At 47.0% G+C, this 20,383-nt stretch overlaps 1 protein-coding gene and 1 pseudogene across 1 annotated transcript; both read right to left on the minus strand.

Annotated features, from left to right (window-relative positions):
• Nucleotides 1–7,176: 7,176 nt before the first annotated feature.
• Nucleotides 7,177–9,499, minus strand: LOC125510103 (protein STAY-GREEN, chloroplastic-like). Its single transcript, XM_048675194.1, has 3 exons — nt 8,849–9,499; nt 8,404–8,745; nt 7,177–7,862 (listed from the first exon to the last, which is right to left on the minus strand). The coding sequence occupies exons 1-3, from the start codon at nt 8,984–8,986 to the stop codon at nt 7,509–7,511; spliced, it is 834 nt and encodes a 277-aa protein (XP_048531151.1). The 5' UTR covers nt 8,987–9,499; the 3' UTR covers nt 7,177–7,508.
• An 8,664-nt stretch (nt 9,500–18,163) lies between these two features.
• LOC125510104 lies at nt 18,164–19,945 on the minus strand (annotated as a pseudogene).
• Between the last annotated feature and the right edge of the window lie 438 nt (nt 19,946–20,383).

The following is a 20,383-nucleotide window of genomic DNA, read 5'->3' on the forward strand; positions in this document are numbered from 1 at the left end:
TCTCATCAAAATATCGAACGAATACCAAATTCACATGACTACTAATAGCAAGACTTCTCCCATGTCCTCAGGAACAAACGTAACTACTCACAAAGCATATTCATGTTCATAATTAGAGGGTTATTAATATGCATAATGGATCTGAACATATGATCTTCCACCAAGTAAACCAACTAGCTTCAACTACAAGGAGTAATCAACACTACTAGCAACCCACAGGTACCAATCTGAGGTTTGGATACAAAGATTGGATACAAGAGATGAACTAGGTTTGAGATGAGATGGTGCTGGTGAAGATGTTGATGGAGATTGAGCCCCTCCCGATGAGAGGATCGTTGGTGATGACGACGGTGATGATTTCCCCCTCCCGGAGGGAAGTTTCCCCGGCAGAACAGCTCCGCCAGAGCCCTAGATTGGTTCCGCCAAGGTTCCGCCTCATGGCGGCGGAGTCTCATCCCGAAAGCTTGCTTATGATTTTTTTCCTCGATGAAAGACTCCATATAGCAGAAGATGGGCATCGGAGGGCCACTAGTGAAGGAAATATGCCCTAGAGGCAATAATAAAGTTATTATTTATTTCCTTATATCATGATAAATGTTTATTATTCATGCTAGAATTGTATTAACCGGAAACATAATACATGTGTGAATACATAGACAAACAGAGTGTCACTAGTATGCCTCTACTTGACTAGCTCGTTGATCAAAGATGGTTCTGTTTCCTAACCATAGACATGAGTTGTCATTTGATTAACGGGATCACATCATTAGGAGAATGATGTGATTGACTTGACCCATTCCGTTAGCTTAGCACTTGATCGTTTAGTTTGTTGCTATTGCTTTCTTCATGACTTATACATGTTCCTATGACTATGAGATTATGCAACTCCCGTTTACCGGAGGAACACTTTGTGTGCTACCAAACGTCACAACGTAACTGGGTGATTATAAAGGTGCTCTACAGGTGTCTCCGAAGGTACTTGTTGGGTTGGCGTATTTCGAGATTAGGATTTGTCACTCCGATTGTCGGAGAGGTATCTCTGGGCCCTCTCGGTAATGCACATCACTTAAAGCCTTGCAAGCATTGCAACTAATGAGTTAGTTGCGGGATGATGTGTTACAGAACGAGTAAAGAGACTTGCCGGTAACGAGATTGAACTAGGTATTGAGATACCGACGATCGAATCTCGGGCAAGTAACATACCGATGACAAAGGGAACAACGTATGTTGTTATGCGGTTTGACCGATAAAGATCTTCATAGAATATGTGGGAGCCAATATGAGCATCCAGGTTCCGCTATTGGTTATTGACCGGAGACGTGTCTCGGTCATGTCTACATTGTTCTCGAACCCGTAGGGTCCGCACGCTTAAGGTTTCGATGACAGTTATATTATGAGTTTATGAGTTTTGATGTACCGAAGGAGTTCGGAGTCCCGGATGAGTTCGGGGACATGACGACGAGTCTCGAAATGGTCGAGACGTAAAGATCGATATATTGGACGACTATATTCGGACATAGGAAAGGTTCCGAGTGATTCGGGTATTTTTCGGAGTACCGGAGAGTTGCGGGAATTCGCCGGGGAGTATATGGGCCTTATTGGGCCATACGGGAATAGAGGAGAGAGGCCAAAAGGAAGGAGGCGCACACCCCCCTCTGGTCCGAATTGGACAAGGGGTGCAGCCCCCTTTTCCTTGTTCCTCTCCCCCTCTTTCCTTCTCTCCTACTCCAACAAGGGAATGAGGAGTCCTACTCCCGGTGGGAGTAGGACTCCCCCCTTGGCGCGCCCTCCTCCTAGGCCGGCCGCCTCCCCCCTTGCTCCTTTATATACAGGGGCAGGGGGGCACCTCTAGACACACAAGTTGATCAAGTTGATCGTCTCTTAGCCATGTGCGGTGCCCCCTCCACCATAGTCCACCTCGATAATACTGTAGCGGTGCTTAGGCGAAGCCCTGCGTCGGTAGAACATCAATATTGTCACCACGCCGTCGTGCTGACGGAACTCTTCCCCAACATTCTGCTGGATCGGAGTCCGGGGATCGTCATCGAGCTGAACGTGTGCTAGAACTCGGAGGTGCTGTAGTTTCGGTGCTTGATCGGTCGGGCCGTGAAGACGTACGACTACATCAACTGCGTTGTGCTAACGCTTCTGCTTTCAGTCTACGAGGGTACGTAGACAACACTCTCCCCTCTTGTTGCTATGCATCACCATGATCTTGCGTGTGCGTAGGAAAAATTTGAAATTACTACGTTCCCCAACAACCAGGGGGCCACGAGGTAGGGGCGCGCGCCCAGGGGATACGGTAGGGCGCGCCCCCACCCTCGTGGCCTAGGTGTGGGCCCCCTCTGGTACTTCTTGTGCTCAGTATTTTTTATATATTCTGGAAATAACTTCCGTGAAGTTTTAGGACTTTTGGAGCTGTGCAGAATAGGTCTCTAATATTTGCTCCTTTTCCAGCCCATAATTCCAGCTACCGGCATTCTCCCTCTTTATGTAAACCTTGTAAAATAAGATAGAATAGGCATAAGTATTGTGACATAATGTGTAATAACAGCCCATAATGCAATAAATATTGATATAAAAGCATGATGCAAAATGGACGTATCAGTGGCTACCTCAAAGCCCGGCCGTTGTGGGAGAAGGCTAAGAATGACCTGCTTGATAAAGGGGTCGAACCAGAGACATTGCACTAGCCAGACCGTTCAAGGACTTGGTTCTTCGGGGTTGGGGGAACCTTGGACCCTGAAACAGGGAAGTGCGTTTGGACAAACAAGCAACTGCAAATACTCATCATGAAGCTTCAGGAGTATATCGCCACAGCGCAGCAAGGGACGTTCGTTCCCGACAGAGAGAACGACGAGCTCACAATGGCCCTCGGGAATCATGAGCACCCTCGACGGACACGAGGCACACCAGGCCCCGTTTCGTGGAAGGCTGGGTTTCCCGACGCAGGCGGTTACAAAGGCCGGGAAGGAAGAGGAAAGTGGAGCAGACCCAATTGCAGGCGCTGCACGCAAGGGTACAAGCGCTAGAGGAACGAGAAACAGTTCACAGCCAGCGACCTGCCTAAGCTACCCCCGAAGCTACCCCGCCATCTCAGCGGAGAAGCAGCGTGGCTTCCACTAAGCTGCTTTAGGAGCCTGCCTTCATGGCTCCTGCTAGCTACCCCGTGGATGCTATCACGGAGTCTCAACATTGCCACCTTATGACGCAATGGAAGAACTTCAAAGTCAAGGCGGCTGTTGGCTCTGTTGCACCTCCTGAACCCGGCGCAACTTTTCACTGCCGTCCGATTCCAGAAGGATATGCTGCTGTGATGGTGGATGAAATAATGGAGGGATTTGAGGAGCTCGAGCTTGACCACCCTACCGGTGAAGGAGGGACTCGGCTGGGTTGTGCTCTGAAGACTCCATGTCTATGGCGGAAGGAGCTCATCAACCTTCCGAACTGGACGCCTCCGCCTCCTCCTCCTCCTCCAGCGAGTCAGGGAACTCTGCCTCCTCCTCCAGCGAGTGGTCAGGGCACTTTGCCTCCTTCTCCAGCGCATGGCGGCACTCCGCCTCCTTCTCCGCCTGCGCGCCCGAGCAGCCCGCCTCCTCGTACGCCTCGTCAGCAAGGGCAGAAGAGAGCCGCCGTCGCTCCGGCTGCTCCGGCGTGTCGTAGTCCTTCTTCTTTGCCTCGTAAGCAAGGAAAGAAGATAGCCGCAACCGCTCCGTCCGCTCCGGCATCTGGCAGTACAGCCAGAGGTGGGAGGCAATACAGATTCGATCCATCTCTCAAGCCTCTAGAGAGATTACCATACGAGTTGACCGAGAAGGAAAACACGGAGATCTATCAAGCCCAAGTGAGGGAGTTCTTTGAAACGCAAAGAGCTAAGAAACATCCACCTCCGGAGGAGAAGATAGATCCGGTAAAGCAAATCGCACTATCGATGCCCTGAAGAAACCACCACCATCTCTGCCGAAAACCAACTATGAGCGCATTATTGAAAGGTCATATATCGAAGCGGAGCGGTCGGGAAGTACTTGAAGTGATCGAAGGTTAGCAGAACGAAGAAGTGGGAAAAAATTCCCCAGCTCTGCGAACAAGCGAATCAATCGTGCCCCCCGCTCAAGGTGTCTAGCGATATCATCGCCAATCATCTGGGGATCTTGCCTGGTACCAGTCATGCAGATTACATGCACGACGACGATGCACATTATGATATAATGGAGGTGGACGGATTCAGATACCAGTACGGGAAGCCTCTCGTCAAAGATGGAAGTCCTCCTCTAACAACGATGATGCGAAGATTTCATGATTGGTACATGAAAACATGCAGAGAGTCTGAGAAGGATACTTTGACGCTGAGAGTTAAAGAGGAGCACGACCTCGTTGGAATTGATCTGTTGTCTGTTCCATTTGAGGAGTTCTTCCAGTTTTTCAATCAAAAGGCCCTCGATAAATTAACGGTCACTTGCTACTGTGTGTAAGTACTACTTCTGTCATTAAGTCTCTATATATAGCTCAGCTCTTTCATTGCATGTATATATAATTATCCTCACTATATTATGCAGATTGAAGATCATCGAATGCAGAAAAGCACAAATCTATGATATTGGGTTCATTAACACAAATCTCATAGATGAATATACGGTTACATTTCATGCCAAAGAAACCGATGCCAACTTGCTACGATCGTTGGTAATAAATCAAAATAAAGATAAAATACTCTTTCCTTACAACTTCAAGTGAGTGTTACTGTCTTGTGCATATTGGGTTTCCCTTATTACTCGAGGTTATAATAATGTAATTGATGAGTTATGCATGCGTGCGCAGGTTCCACTATATTCTCCTAGAGATTAAGCTTGAGCAGGGACTAGTAACCGTCTTAGACTCGAGACGAAAATCTCCCGAGGACTATGCGGACATGACTAAAATGCTCGAGAAGTAAGTTCAATCGATCATTATCGCACCATATAGGCAACTTTGTTCATTTTCTGATATCAAGTAATTGTTTTCTTTGTCTCACAGGGTTTGGAAAGTATTCACCGCACAAGCTCCGGGACTGCCGGTGGAGCTGCGATAGACATACTCGAAAGTAAATAGTACTAGCTAGCTAGTTCCACGCATCTCCCGGTGATTCTAGCTACTTTCATCAATGCCATTTATAATGCTTCATTATCAGTTTGATTGACATCTATTTCTCGTAAAGTGCTTGTGGCAGGAATCCGAAAATAATTACTGTGGATACTACGTTTGTGAGTTCATCTACAACGCGACTTGCAAAAAACCAGGGCTACTCTAAAATACAATTTGAAGTGCATAAGCAATAATATTCACAATTTCATTTTATTACCATCATTTGTGCTGAGTTTCATTCATATCTATGTATTTACCCCCTTCTTCAAATTAGATGTGGCAGATGCGGGATGAACTCCTACCGCAAGATCGCATGAAAGCAATTCAAGAGGAATTGGTGGGATTCTTTCTTGACCACGTTATCAATAAAGCCGGAGAATACCATGTGGAACTTGAGTTCAGATACTAGGGGATTGTAAGAGATCTTACATTGTATATATATATGTAGCCAGCAGCGTCGGATAGATATACGAAAACTTGTTGTTCGACCAATCTCTCGGAGAAGGAGAGGTTGATCACTTCTCTCTGTATATGTTCATGACGATCTTCTGTACTTAATGGTTTCCTTTATTTGCTTACTAGCTAGCGTGTCGAGTCCTCTCTATACGTATAGTATGTAGCGTCCACCAAGCATGGAGATAATAGATGACACTTCTCTCTATTAGCTAGCTAACACAATATATGAAACCCCTAAATTAACCCTACAAACCCCCCCCCCCCAAAACCCCCAACTCCTCTCCCCCCTTCAGAAAAAAAAACAAAAACCCTAACCCCTGAACTGCCGACGCGTGGACGCTTATTAGTGTCGGTTGGTGCTACCAACCGGGACAAAAGGCCCCCCTGCCTGGGCAAGCCACATCGGTCACGTGGAGGCCCATCTGTCCCGATTGGTATAAGAACCGGGACTAAAGGTGTTGGGCTTTAGTACCGACCCTTTAATCCCGGTTGCCGAATCGGGATAAATGGGCCTTACGAACCGGGACAAATGAGCCTTTTTCTACTAGTGTCGTGAGGGTCGCTTCAATGCTTGTAGTCGTCGCTAGGTGGTTTACGGACCTAGATGTAAATTTTACTTCTATCTTATAAAAAACAGAGTTGGTGATGATGGTTTTCATGCCATCCTGCAATATAGGCCATCCGATTTATATCTGACGGATAGGAAGAAAACTATGATAATTTTGCAAAAAGATACTCACACCCCTCTCCACATTTGCAAATAAAGCATTCCCTCGTTCGTCCTTTTCTCCCATAAAATAAACTACTCATACAAATACATCTTGATATCCCGTGCAACGCATGTGCATCTTGCTAGTTAATTCTAGTGTTTTTTTGTACTACTTTAATAGTTGATAATAGATTGAAAGTTTATGAAAAAAAGTATCGTGTTGCAACGAGGTTTGCAACATGATCGTATTGAGACGAGGTTTGCAACATGGTCGTACTCCCGAGCTGGCCAATCTTTTCTCTCATGGTCAGCCGACGGATGCGTAGCGCCGTCCAACAAACGATTCGCCCGTCACTGCGACGCGGACAGTAAACTCGAAACGACGTGTCGAGCAGTGGAGCCGTACGGTGTTTTAGCGGTAGAAGAAGGATGTGAAACGCTTGCACGCATGAACTACCGCGGGTGCAGACAAAGTTGCAGATCCCAGCCATGACGCAAACCACTAATCAAACCGAAATCACCTTCCACCTCAACGTGTCATCCGTCCATCCATCCACCGTTCCACTTAGCCAAGTGATCCTGAATCGGCCAGCTCGAATCGATCACTCGTGAGAAAGTTCCCGACCCAGTTTACCCAGACCGGCACGCCAACCCCGACAGCTACCGTTACCAACGCACACACTTTCAGTTCCAGAGCAGAGAAATACTGTACAACGGTTGCCAAACCCGCAACGACTCCAGAGCCCAGAGCCGTCCCGACACCTCCCGATCGTGACACGACTGAAATTTCACGTTTATTCCTACACAAACCCAGTGCGAACACCGTCCAAATGAAGCAGCGAAATGTTCCTACTCCCTAGGAGTAGTATCTTGCAGCAGCAACATCGATCTTAGAATGCACTCCCAAATGATTCCCTTTCTTTGCCCGTACGTACAACAACGACTGATAATGTGATTTCTATTTACAAGCCAAGGTGCTAGCTAGCTAGATCACCACACCCATGGAGTTACATTTACCTGGCTAAACCTAAGAATGCACTGCGGCTGAGCTAATTAATTATCAAGCTGCTAGTAGGAGTATCAATTAAAGAATAGCGCAGCGCATGCATGCATGCAATGGCGGTCTCTTGCCGCCACCGCATGCGCTGCGTTGCATCCGTCTACGTATGTACCTTGGCGAGCTGAACGATTCGGTCGGCTAATCTGTGTCCGCACTCCGGCTTCACTGCGGCGGCGCCTGGCCGGCGTCGGCGGCCATTTCGTGCTCCTGCGGCCAGGGGATGAGGCACTCTGGCGGGAAGCAGCAGTCGCACTGCCCGGGGCACCGCCGGGGCCACTGGCCCGCGCGCACCGCCTGCTCGCCCGTGGCAGTGGCCACGGCTGCGTCGGCGGCTGGGGAGTCGGCGGTGGCGTTCTCGTCGTCGTAGGGCGCGGCGGCATCGCGGAGCGGGCCCCAGCACTCGACGCGGTTGAAGTTGGGGTTGTTGGAGTGGAAGTAGACCCACACCGTGGCCTCCTCCAGCTCCGGGTGCTGGCTGAACAGGCTGCCGTCGCCGTGCACGAACGCCTTCAGAACCTGACCAAACCAAAGCAGAGTCAGAACTCAGAACATGTGTCCTATGCACCGTGCCAAGAGAACAAGCCACTTCACTGTCTAGCCACAGCAAATTTTGCAGATAATATTGAAATTTCTACAAGCAGTGAATTATAGTAGTAAATTTCTGCACATTTAATCTTCATCTGGAACTTTTGTTAAGGCATCAATCAGCTTGAGACCACAGTCGTATGATTAACTCAGGAGATTCTGTCCAAAATTTAGCCTTCCCAAGGCGGCAGACAAGATTGCAAAGCAAAAGATGACCTAGTCCAAAGCCCACAGCTAGCACATGCTGAAACTGTACGAGGCCAAAATAATGGTGACACGGACATAAAGACACTGTGTGTTGATCACGCTATGGAGAATCATGACGCTGAAGAAATTGGCCATCGAATTCGTGGCCAAAAACTCTCGCAGAGCGAAGAAATTCGTGGTCTTGAAAGAAAATACTATGTGGACGTGCGGGTGCCCACGTTGCGCCGGTGTGGCTGGCGATCGGCGTTGGCAGGTTGGGACGTACCACGGGGAGCTCCTTGCGGAAGATGTAGTAGCGGAGCGGCGCGATGAGGTCGAGCAGGAAGTGGCCGCCGGAGATGTGGCAGTGGACGTGCAGCGACATGGCGCCCTGCACCTTCTTCCACTCGGCCACCACCTCGTCCCGCTGCAGGCGGTTGTACCAGCCCTGCAGCTGCGCGGCGTGGATGGTGTGCGACACCGCCAGCGTCAGCCGCGCCGTCACGTCGCTGTGGGTGAGCGTGTAGGTCCGCGGCAGCTTGCCCGGGTGCTTCTCCTCATCCACCCCCACGAACAGCACCTTGAGCTTGGACGCCTCGAAGATGGCCGGACCAAACAGCCGCGCCCGCTGCAACCCACAAAAACAGAGCATCCAGTTCGTCAGCCCATCATGTCACCGGCGGGAGATATAGAGAGAGGAGCAGACGGTAAGCGGATGTGATTCTTCTTACCGGCACGACGTGGCGCCTCCGGCGGCCGAGCACGAGCACCTTCCCGGGGCGCGCGCCGGCGAGCCGCGTGCGCCGCTGCTGCTGCATCTGCTTGAGGTGCGAGATGGGGAGCAGGGACATGGTGGAGGCGGTGGCCATGTCTGCTAGGCTAGCTAGCTCCACTAGTACCAGTGAGGATCTTGTGCTCTGGCTTGGGTTTCACCTCGGAGGCAGACAGAAGTGGGAGCTGAAGCAGGGGCCAAGAAAGGAAGCCTATGGGGAGCCTATGAAACAGGGTCGGCAGCCGGGGTTGCCGGCTAGTTAACCAACCGGCGACGCTGTAGCTTGCACGCCTCGCTCAACCGGAGGAAGAAATCGATCGGCGACCAGGTTCAGCCGAGCGGAATCGCGTGTGCGTGCGGCACAGGCAGAGGGAAGGGAGCTCGATAGGATTCGTCGTTTGTTCCCCAAGTGGCACTGCTCGTCGGTCAGCTCGGGCTAGGAGAGTTATAGGGGGCCGGTTAGGGTAGGGCAGGGGTCAAGGAAGGAGGAGGAGGGTGGTGGTGGTGGTGGTGGTGGAGTGGGGGGTCGGGAAACGTCGCGGTTGTGTGCCGGGCGAGGAAAGCTCCGTCGCGGGGCGGGGCGGGGCGGACGAACGAGGAAAACGCGGGCAAGCGATCGGTGGCGTGCCGGGGACTGCCTGCGAGTGGCGAGAAACGGGTGGATCCGTCGAGCTCCGGTGATTTGGGATGGGCGCGTTGGCGCGAGAAGGAGCGAGGAACGCTTGGATGTCTCGATGTGCCGGCAGGTGGCGTCTCTCCATTGGTGGGAGCGAGGCTTGACCGTGGTTTAGCTCTACACACATGCTGTGGCCCGCGTGGCTGCTGGTCCCACTTGTCAGCCGCATATACTCCCTTATTGTTGTAGCGTACGTATCAGGGTCCAGTTTCCTTTCGGGCAGCTTGATCCCATTTTCCACCAAAACATGCTCAGTTGTGCTCGTCATATTTTACTACCACCTCTATATCAAAATATAAGACATTTTGAAGTTTAATTTTCAATTTTGCTAAGTCTCAGTCGACATCGACTGAGACTTCGTTATGTCTCGATCGATACTATATTCCTTTGATCTTGCACTGAGATCTGTACACAATTTTTCTTTTTAGTGTTTTATTTCTTCTTCTTATAAACTATATGCCACTTGATTAAGACTTGGTTCAATCTTAGTCGACTGAGACAACACTTTACCCTTGAATTTTTTTAACTTTCGGTCACAAACATGCAGTTCAAGTACTGCATTTTGAATCATTGGTCCAACACGACGTACTGGCAAACTTAGTTGACAAGATATTTCCAGTGCGTTGTCGTTCCGCACGCGACTCCAGTGGTGCATAGAGTGAGGATGCTTCACGGTACAGTTGCGTAATGAGAAGTTGCGCGTATATACGGTGCATGGTTTGACTGTATACGTGCACTGCACTGCACCAAGTGGATGCCAAACGCAGGAAATGTGGTGGAACCTCTTCTTGTCTGACCTAAGTCGGAACGATCATCGCACTAACCCCTTGCCATATATGTCCACGAAAGTCCGATGTACCAAATGGAAACACATGTGCTAAATTACCTGTTGACAGCTAAATGTAGTCATCTGGCTGCTTCGACCCTGCCATGCAAAGACAGTGAGACATACACTTCTACTTCCCCCGTAAAGAAATATAAGCTCGTCAAGAGGGCATATTTTGAGAGGTTTACAAACTAGATATGTCTTTCTACGAAGAGATGTCATTTCATCAATATGTGTGTTTTTCCTAAAAAAAGGACACCTTATTATGAGCAATTTATAATGAAAAATAGTGATACAAAATGGAAGTATCATACCCATAACCCAACAACCTCCAGCTCATAAGTATTAACTAATAACATAGAGTACTATTTCACTAAGTAAGATGACATATTTTTGATAATAACATTTCCCTCACCTCCAGCTCATAACCAAGACAACAAGTCACTATCTTTATATCCTTGATAGCACAAATAGAATTATTCACATTTGTCTTACTATCACCAAAATATTTCACTTATATAGATTTCAGTTGATACTACAAAGCTAACAAAGAAGGCCTTTGTTAGACCAAAAATTAGCAATGGTGCACGGTCACCTTGGTGCCTATTTCCAAAAAAAATATTTTTCTACAACGCAAAAAAACTGAATTTTCAAATCATTTTACTTTCACACATGACGTACATAAAAAAATACAAATATTTATTTTCAAATGGGCTTCTTTTTTTGTTATTATGCCGGATTTTTTGTATAGCTTACAAATTACATTTTTTCAAAAAAAAAAATCATGCAGTCTTAGTGAATAAATACAAGTTTCCACACAAAAATTGAATTTTTTGAAACTTTTAAATACATTTTTTGATTATTATTTTCAAAAAAAGGGCACCAATGCGCCTTTTTTTAGAATCAAGAGCTCTATTAATTTAACCAGCGGGATTACAATCCTTCATCACACAGGCTGTGAGGAAGGTCGGAACATAGTTGATCCAAATACACCGACGTCTAGGGGAGTTACATTGTTTAGCACAAAGATGAGCTAGTTCGTTCGCTTCCCTCGAAATGAAGGACAATCGAAACTCCTCAAAATTCCCGCAAAGCTCTTGGATTTCCTTAATCATGGTAGCTATCTCCGAGCGGTCATTCTCTGGAGAATCCCAGAGTTTAACCACAATTTGGGCATCAGTTTCCATGTGCACTTTCCTATACCCCAAATCAAACACAAGCTAGGCGCCATCTCGTATTGCATACGCCTTCATGGACACAGCAGAAAGTCCATTCTCATCCCCAATTGCTTGAGCAGGAATTAGCTTTCCTTCGCGGTCGCGCACACCTAGTCCTGTGCCTCCCTGATGGGAGTCCTCTTGAAACGAGTCATCTGCATTTATCTTTAGGGTGGCTTGGTCCGGTGGCTTCCATCTCTGTACCTCCTAGGGCATCTTTGATTCATAGGATTGTAAAAACACGGGAATAGGAAAAACGTAGGATTGGAATGGCATGTCCATTGGATCCCTATAGGATTTGAGTTTGTTTGATTGTGTCACGGGAAAAACGGAGGATTTCTTTCAAGAGGTTGGAGTGGATGTTAGAATTCCTGTGAAATGTAGTACAAATGAATCCTTTGGAAAAAATCCTACATGATTCAATCCTACGAATCAAACGACCAACATAAAAAAAATCCTAAGGATTCTAATCCATCAAAGATCCTATGAAAATCCTTTGAATCAAAGAGACCCTTATTGGCAATTGTTGTCATCATTTTCCCGTCGCCGCTAGATCAGCAGCAACGTATGTTGCCCATTTAACTGGTTGCATCAAGGATCTTGTGGTCTCATCATGTGTGCGTGCATTTCTTTCTGTCCAGGCGGCCCAGGCACCACATAGAATTACACATGCATCTGACTGCTTAACCTTGTCATGATCCACCATACCCACAGCCCATGTTTCAGGACTTAACACTGGTAGCTTAACTGACTTAGCTTGCTTGACCTCCTACCAGAATAATTTTGCCCAAGTACAATCAAACAAGGCATGGCGGATGCTTTCCTCTAGGCCACAAGCTTCACAGAATGCTATTCGCTCAATATGTCTCCCGTAAGGAACAACTTGAGTTGGGACATACCCTTTGATCACCCTTCACCAAAAATTTCTTACCTTCGGCGGTACTGGGAGTCAGCACAATTTCCTCCAGAACCCCCTCTCCTGCCCCTCTGAGCTTGATCCTGAAACTGTATCACGCCGTAACGCGACCATCAGCTTGTATGCTGAACGCACTGAGAAATTCCCAAATCGATCCGGGGACCATGCCCAGAAGGTGCCCGAACACCACAACTTCTCACTCTTTGTTAGACCTAATATATTTGTATTTATTTTGCGGGATCTAATATATTTGCATTACCTACCTGTACCAAACAAATTGTGGAAACCACCAACCGTTGGGGTTTGTTTTGTACTCCCTCCGTTTGAAAATACTTGTCATCAAAATGGATAGAAAATGATGTATCTAAAACTAAAATACATCTAGATACATCACCTTTTATTCATTTTAGTGACAAGTATTTCCGGACGGAGGGAGCACATAACACCTACTATGTGTGTTATCGCACAAAACCCCATATATTAGTGTAATATGTTTAGCTAGCTCTAACTCATTTTTTGGCTTAGATGACGTGATCCTTTATGTGCGGGTCCCACTTGTAAGTGTACATGTAAAGAATAAACACCATCCACATCAACCGGTCAACTAAAAGTGCCAATCAGCTGATTTCTTCCAAACCAGTACTGAGTACATGTATGATTTACTAGTTTTTCTTTTGAAAACTATAATTTGAGCAAATTTTTTGAATAAGCAACTAAAACTATCAATATCTCCCAATTCCGAAACAAGCGGTCCAAATGAGTTAAATTTTCCCCGCATTAGTATTGGATAGATGTATGATTATTGAAAAGTGTTTTGTTCTTTTTGGAAAATGTTGAATTTTTTCCGAGAAATTTAAATGATGATCCAACTACAAATGGCAATATCTCCCAAACGTCATGAGCTGATTCTTTTTTTAATTTTAAGTTAAGGGAGCCAAAAATGATGAAATAGGGCTAGCTGCAACACATTGTTCTAGGTATAAAACCGACCTTGATAGTTGCTGCTTCCTACAATTTGCTCGGCTGTACCACATCGTCGTGTTTCGACCGACGCCCCGGTTGGGTGCATATACAAACACTGATGAAACACGAGACTCCAGGAAATAATACGAACCCGGTACACGGACGTAGTTGTCGATGTCGGGGAACCTCGGCTTCCAAGCTCCATAGGCTGGCTGGATGGATGCATGAGGGCCGAAACGGGGTCACATGGACGTACATTCGGCGTGTGTAGCAGTGTAGCACGCCGCGACGCTTCCAAAGCCACGGCGACGTCCATGCATGAGCAGTGGAGTACGTACACCGCCTAGCTCCCCGTCAAGCGACACGTCACGACGACGCCTTACGCGTGGTGTGTTCGCACGTAACAGTAGCTCCCATGCGTGAAAATGAACAAATCTGGCCTTTATCTAAAACTTCAACACAAGATAATCCCAATCTAAAAATATTTTATAAAACGGTCTTTTTTTGCATGACGTCCGGAGCTAGGACACCATACTAGAGAGTATGACGCCCCGAGCTAGGGCGCCATGGTAGCGACATGTAGCATGCCGTCCTAGATTTGGACATCATGCAAAAGAGGTCATTTCGTAAAAAAAATTCAGATTAAGGTAATTTTGTGTTGAAATTTCAGATAAAAGCTACTTTTATTCATTTTCACCTCCCATGCGCTCGTCGTCGCGGCCGGCCCTGCGGCGGCGACCACGTGTTCCGCGCGCCGGCAGCTAGCTCGTGTACCGGGTCGCGGCCGGCCGCGCATGTGCTGTCCCGGGGGATCCAAGTCCAACAGTAACTCGTACTAACGTCCAACAGTGGCACCGTACGTCTCCGGTTGTGGATCGGATTTCACGATCGGGCGCGGGTACGTGCGACGCGTGCAGCTTAGCTGGAAAAAATCGCGAGAGTTGGATCTGGCTCGTGTACCATGAGACGCACTCGATGCCGGTGGGTGGGCCTCGATCGTAACATGACAATGACTGTGTCGGCCAACGTACTGTACGATCTGATATATTGGATGGGGACCAGATATTGTCATTTGAGCACGGGCACCTTGAGCCTGTTTTTTCTTTCTTTATTAAGTTCAAAAGAATGGATTTTTACGGCATGAAATTTTTCGATTTCTTTTATGCACGTATAGCAATTTACTCCCTTCGTTCCGAATTTATTTGCCACCGAAATGGATATATCTAGACGTATTTTTACTTGTAAAAACATCAGTTTCTATCTATTTCCGCGGCAAATAATTCAGGACGAATGGAGTAGTATATCAGGCCAATTTTTCATCAATATACATGCTTGCATGTGAGAGATGCAAAAAAGATATGCAAAAAGCAAGGGCCGGAATTTTCTCCTTTTTGTGCAGCGTATAATACAAACGAACTGCTGAACGAAACTCACATGTAAGACCACATGCATGCATCTCATGTAAAAAAAACTTTCAAGCATCGTTTTTGACGGGTTAAAAAAATCGTGCTCCAATGCACCGGTGCTCCAATGGCTAGCGACAGAATGTGAGCGATTCGCACAGGTTAGTTCTGACTGGGCTAGGCCATTAGCAGCGTTCGGTGTTGTACGTGTTGTTCTCTGATTTTCCTCTTTTTTGTTTCATTAGTTTTATAAAAAAAGCAAAAAATACAGCAATGGTTTACCATAGGGAAAACTTCAGAACAATGGTATGCGGATATGAGGGATCAAACCCCAGACCTTCCATGACTGAATGGTGGTCGCTAGCACTGGCAGAGCTATGTGAGAGCAAAACTGTGCCATGGCCCGCCCTATCCAAAACATATGTACAAGTAGTGAAATAGTAATAGACTAGTTAGTGAGCAAAAACAATTCCTACGTAGCAGTGAAATTTTAGATTGGCCCGTCCTAATTTTTTGTTGTAGCTCCGCCACTGGTCGCTGGCCATTGTACTTTTTTTTGTCCAAACATATTTTGCTTTATTAAGAAATCAAGTTCCTGGGAATACAATGCAAGTCTGGCGGGTTGACAAGCCACACATAGCGCCTAACAATCAGATCTCCCACGACTGAATTTGACTCTCTCCCCTGGAAAATGGTGGTCGCTAGCTATTGCACTTGACAAACTTCAGTGTCCATATAAGCAGCGCGGGGTATAAGAACTAAAAGCCACTTCAGATTTAAGCATTTTTTCAAAAATTTGAACATGATTCATTTTTGAAAAAAAGTGAATATGTATTTTTTAAACGTGGACATTTAAAAATATATAAAAACTTGAACATTTCGTGGAAGCTTAAACATTTTGTGGGAATCTTGACATTTTTTAATCTGCGATTTTTTTTCGAGAAACAGGAACAATGTTTTTGCAATTTTGAACAAAATAAAAAATGCGAACATTTTTGTATCTGTCAACATTTTTTGAAAAACAAGAACCTTTTTCTAAATTTTAACAAAATTTGAAAACATAAACAGTTTAGAAAATATGAATTTTTTTTGAAAATACGAAAGATTGTTTGAAACTCTGAACAAAATCTGAAAAAGCAAACATTCTTGGGATCTATAAACAAATTTTGAGAGCCGGAACATTTTTTTAAACTCCGACCAACAATTGACATTGCAAACATTCTTTCAAATGAACAAACATTTTGTGAAAAACACAAACATTTTGAAAATTGTGAACATTTTTTTAAAAATAAGAACAACTTTGAAACATGAAATATTTTTGAAAATGGAAACAAATTTGCAAAACGTGAAGAAAATTTTAATTTTTTTGCTATTTTAATATTTATTAAGACTTGTGGAAAAGCTTCGAAATTCCAAATTAAAAAGTGAAAAAAATTAAAAAAACATGAACATAAATCTGAAATTCTAAACAAATTGTGAAATTATACATTTTTATTTTATAAAAACACAAAAAAGAGAAAAAAAAAGACAGAACAAACAAAAGGAAAAGGAAAGATTAAAAGAAAACACAGGAAACCAGTGAAAGAAACCACGCTCGGGTCGTCGTATTTTCGAATGAGCGGCAGTTTGACGCTTAATGCGGCAGTAGGTAATTCCAGATTGGATCCTAGTAAACTCGGTCCGTTTGATTGCATGAAGATTCTCTTCCTCCTTGCATCTGTATCTGCGGTCCGTTTGATTGCACTGCAGAGCAATTTGTTGATCTGCGGCCCATTTGATTGCACTGCATAGCAACGCGTTGATGTAGTAAGAGCAACTCCAGTGGGCATAAAATGTGTCTGCTTTTAATTTGTTTGGGTGGCTTGGTGGATAGGTGTCTAACCCTTGTCGACACTTTTCTGGGAAGACCCATTTGGTTTGTCCTATTCATTTTTAATTAATTTATCATTTTGGGCATTTTATACAATCTTAATTGGAATAAACGAAATACCGCACATGATTAAACAAATAATTCACTTAGTTTACAACCAAAAATAAAATAAAAATCACATAGTTTACAACAAGGTGAATTGAAAATTGTAGTAAATAAATTGGATGAAAATGACAAGATAGAACTATTGGTTTCCTACATGAGTCCAGATATGCTCAACTAAATCATTTTGAAGTTGAATGTGAGTTTCCGCGGTAATCCCATCCTTGGTCATAGATATTGTCATCAAGCTCATCATTTACGACCATATTGTGCATGTTCACACAAGCAATTACCACCTCCCACACAGTGTCAATGCTCCATCTTCTAGCAGGGTACCAAACAATAACCCAATGAGATTGAAGTACAATAAAAGCACGCCCCACATCCTTTCTTAGCACTCTCTTGTTGTACACCATGGAGGATCAAAGATTGTCTTCACAAATACAGACCATGGAGGAAAGATACCATCAGCTAGTAGTATCCCTTATTGTACGGGTGACCATTGATCTCATAGTTGAGCTCCGAGGAATTGCCTTCCAAAAGCCTCGAGAACATAGGAGAGCGTTGAAGCACATTGATGTCATTGTGAGAAACTGACATGACAAAAAAGTAGTGCCAAATTCAGAGATCTTGTGATACCACAACTTCAAGTATGACTGTGCAACCATCAACATGATCGTTATATTGTATTTTTAGGCAAATGAACAGTTCTTCAACTCTCAGTGCATACTATCTATGCTTCCAGGCATCCCTCGATAGCCTCTCGAAGCATTGATCGATAACACCTGGGTTGTATCCTCAACATTTGGTTCTCTCAAGTACTCCGACGGGCGGCGGCAGGCTGGTGAACTAAGATTTGGGGCTGTATAGTGATAAGCCGAACTGGATTTTTTCTTCTTCTTTTCTTTCAATGACAGGTGGACCCCACATGCTCACACATGATGTTATCGTTATCAATTGTCGTCGTTACATGTAAAACATTAAGCAGTGCCGCGTCAGTCTGATTAGCGGCCCTCATCTGTCATAAGCGCACTCAGTTGAGGCAAATGCACTGATCAGTGTTATTTGTAAAAAGATTACGATAGACACGGTGTTTTCTGCAAAAAAAATATAACATAGTGTTTTCTGCAAACTTAACCTTCAAAGCGGTGGTTTTTTGCAATTTACTCGACAAACAACATAACTTTGCCCTTGAATATTGACACTCTTTACTTCATGCCCGTTAAGTATGAGTTTTGGTTTGTAACTTCAGATGAAAAACATGCAGATTTTGTAGGATAAAGTAAGAATCGACAAGGACGGATCACAACCATGGCCATGTCTTCATTTTCATGAAATTATTACTACTACTAGTCTAGTGTAGACTAACCACAAGAGGATCCATAGCGAATTTTCGAGCCACATGGCTAGTACTCATATTTCTGTATCCCCCTTGGCAGGAGGCACAGTAAGCACCTCATTGACCACCTTCTCCAAATTTACCCAAGAGGATCCACTTGGTTGTGCAGCCACGATAGCCTTCTCCTTCCATTCATTGAGCATTCTCTTTATCTCTTTTCCTTTCTCCCCTTCTCCCATCACCTCCCTAATGGCTGCCTCCACCTCGTCTCTCTTGACATCGCCGCCTATCTCCAAGCCGACGCGCCACTCAGAGCAAGCGTACCTTGCGTTGGTGTACTGGTCGGCGCCGAAGGGCCGGCATAGCATCGGCACCCCGGCGCAGACGCTCTCCAGAACCGAGTTCCACCCGCAGTGCGTCAGGAACGCGCCCGTCGCCTCGTGCTGTAGCACCGCTTCTTGCGGGCACCATCTCGTCACGTACCTCCTCGCCTTCGTCTCCTCCAAGAACTCCGGCGGCAACACAGCAGCAGGGTCGCCGCCTTACTCACTTGATCGTCTCTGACCACCCACAGGAAGTCCTGCTTACTGTTAGCCAAACCCCACGCGAGCTCCACAAGCTGCTCGCTCGTCAGCGTTGCTATGCTCCCGAAGCTCACGTACACCACCGAGTTCGGCCGCCGGCCATTCAGCCACTCTAGGCAGGCGTGGTTCTCCCTGGACAGGTTTGATTCCAGCGTGTCACCCACGCCGCCAGTGCCGGAGGCTTGACCGAGGAGGAGCGGCAATGGCCCGACGGCGTAGATTTTTGGCAGGAAGGTGGACATGGTTGCGATGGCCTCGCGGTCGATCTCGTCGAAGGTGTGGAAGATGACGGCGGACGGGGTAGTCCTGTGGCACGCCATTGAGCGCAGGGCGACTTTGAGCATGGCGTCGTCGGGGTCCGCGGTGAGGACGAAGTCCGGGAAGTCTTTCAGGCAAATGCCTTTGGGCATTCCCGGCACCCAGTCCAGGACCGTGCTGTCCATGCATCCATTCCTTAGCTGCCCGGCCTCTGTTTCTCAAAGTAAGCAAAATACACTTTCTAAGAGTAGGAGTAAGCAAATGAGTACGTACAAATCTTGGCATGGCATGGCTTGAATTACCTCTGAGGGGAACAATGCCCATGTCGACGAGCCTCTGGCATTGCTGGTACATCATGAAGGAGCACGCGCTCGTGATCCAGAAGGTGACACATTGAAGACCCATGTCCTTGTCCGCGTAGAGGATGTGCTCGATGTCGGAGACGACGCAGGACACGGGCGGCAGGCCGGAGATGAGGCTCCTGAAGTGCGGGGCCAGGGCCTCCGTGGTGGACAGCAGGGCAGACATGTCCTGCGCCGCGTCGGCATCGGATTCGGACAGGCCGTCCGGGACGGCGGCGAAGCGGAACCCGGGGACCCCCGCAAGCGCGCCGGGGCCGCGCGAGCGGAGGAGGCGTCGGCGGTTGTGCTCGGTGTGGACGAACGTTACCTGGAAGCCGTGGCAACGGTGGAGGAGCTTGGCTAGCTGGAGCGCCGGCTTGACATGGCCCTGCGCCGGGAAAGGGAAGAACACGGCGTGACGCTTCTCCACCCCGGCAGCTGCCTGCAATGTCGACATGGCCGGCAGCTCCAAGCGCGCGCGCCTGCTCACCGAAAAGAGGTGGAGAGGAGAGGAGGATCGTTCAGCTAGCACCGGCACTGATTGATCCACACTGACACTGTATATTACTCGTATTAATGACGAATTGATGGTGTACAGCGACGCCGTGCATCCTGGACCAAACGATCACCGTACCCATCCACTCTCTCACTTGCTTTGGCCTCCCACGTTTCACCATCAACCCTTTTTGAAAAGAAAGCGCTGGTACACGGCGCGCCGGACGTACTATTACGCCGGGCGTACATGAGGCGTTGGATGAGAAAGTGATCCTGCGACCCAGCGCGCTTCCCTTGTCTTATCCACATCAATCCCTTCCTTCCTCCTCCGCATCGGGGGCGACGCTGCGATCCTCTCTGAACCCGTCGTCCCCGCACCACCGGCGGCGACGCCGCGCCCCTCTCCAGCTGATTCCAAGCAGGAGGAGGGGGCATTGCCTGCATGCTCTCAGGACGGGCGGCTCCCTACACGAACTACGCGCTACAACCATCGCGGGCACGTGC

This window comes from Triticum urartu, chromosome 5, assembly GCF_003073215.2.
Source record: "Triticum urartu cultivar G1812 chromosome 5, Tu2.1, whole genome shotgun sequence".
NCBI lineage: Eukaryota > Viridiplantae > Streptophyta > Magnoliopsida > Poales > Poaceae > Triticum > Triticum urartu.

Bases quoted from the DNA above. Each gene is read 5' to 3' on its own strand.
- LOC125510103 (XM_048675194.1), bottom strand. From the start codon at position 8,986: ATGGCCACCGCCTCCACCATGTCCCTGCTCCCCATCTCGCACCTCAAG. The intron at 8,746-8,848 runs GTAAGAAGAATC...TGTGGGTTGCAG, and splicing joins GGAGGCGCCACGTCGTGCCG to CGGGCGCGGCTGTTTGGTCC. The intron at 7,863-8,403 runs GTACGTCCCAAC...TGGTTTGGTCAG, and splicing joins TCCGCAAGGAGCTCCCCGTG to GTTCTGAAGGCGTTCGTGCA.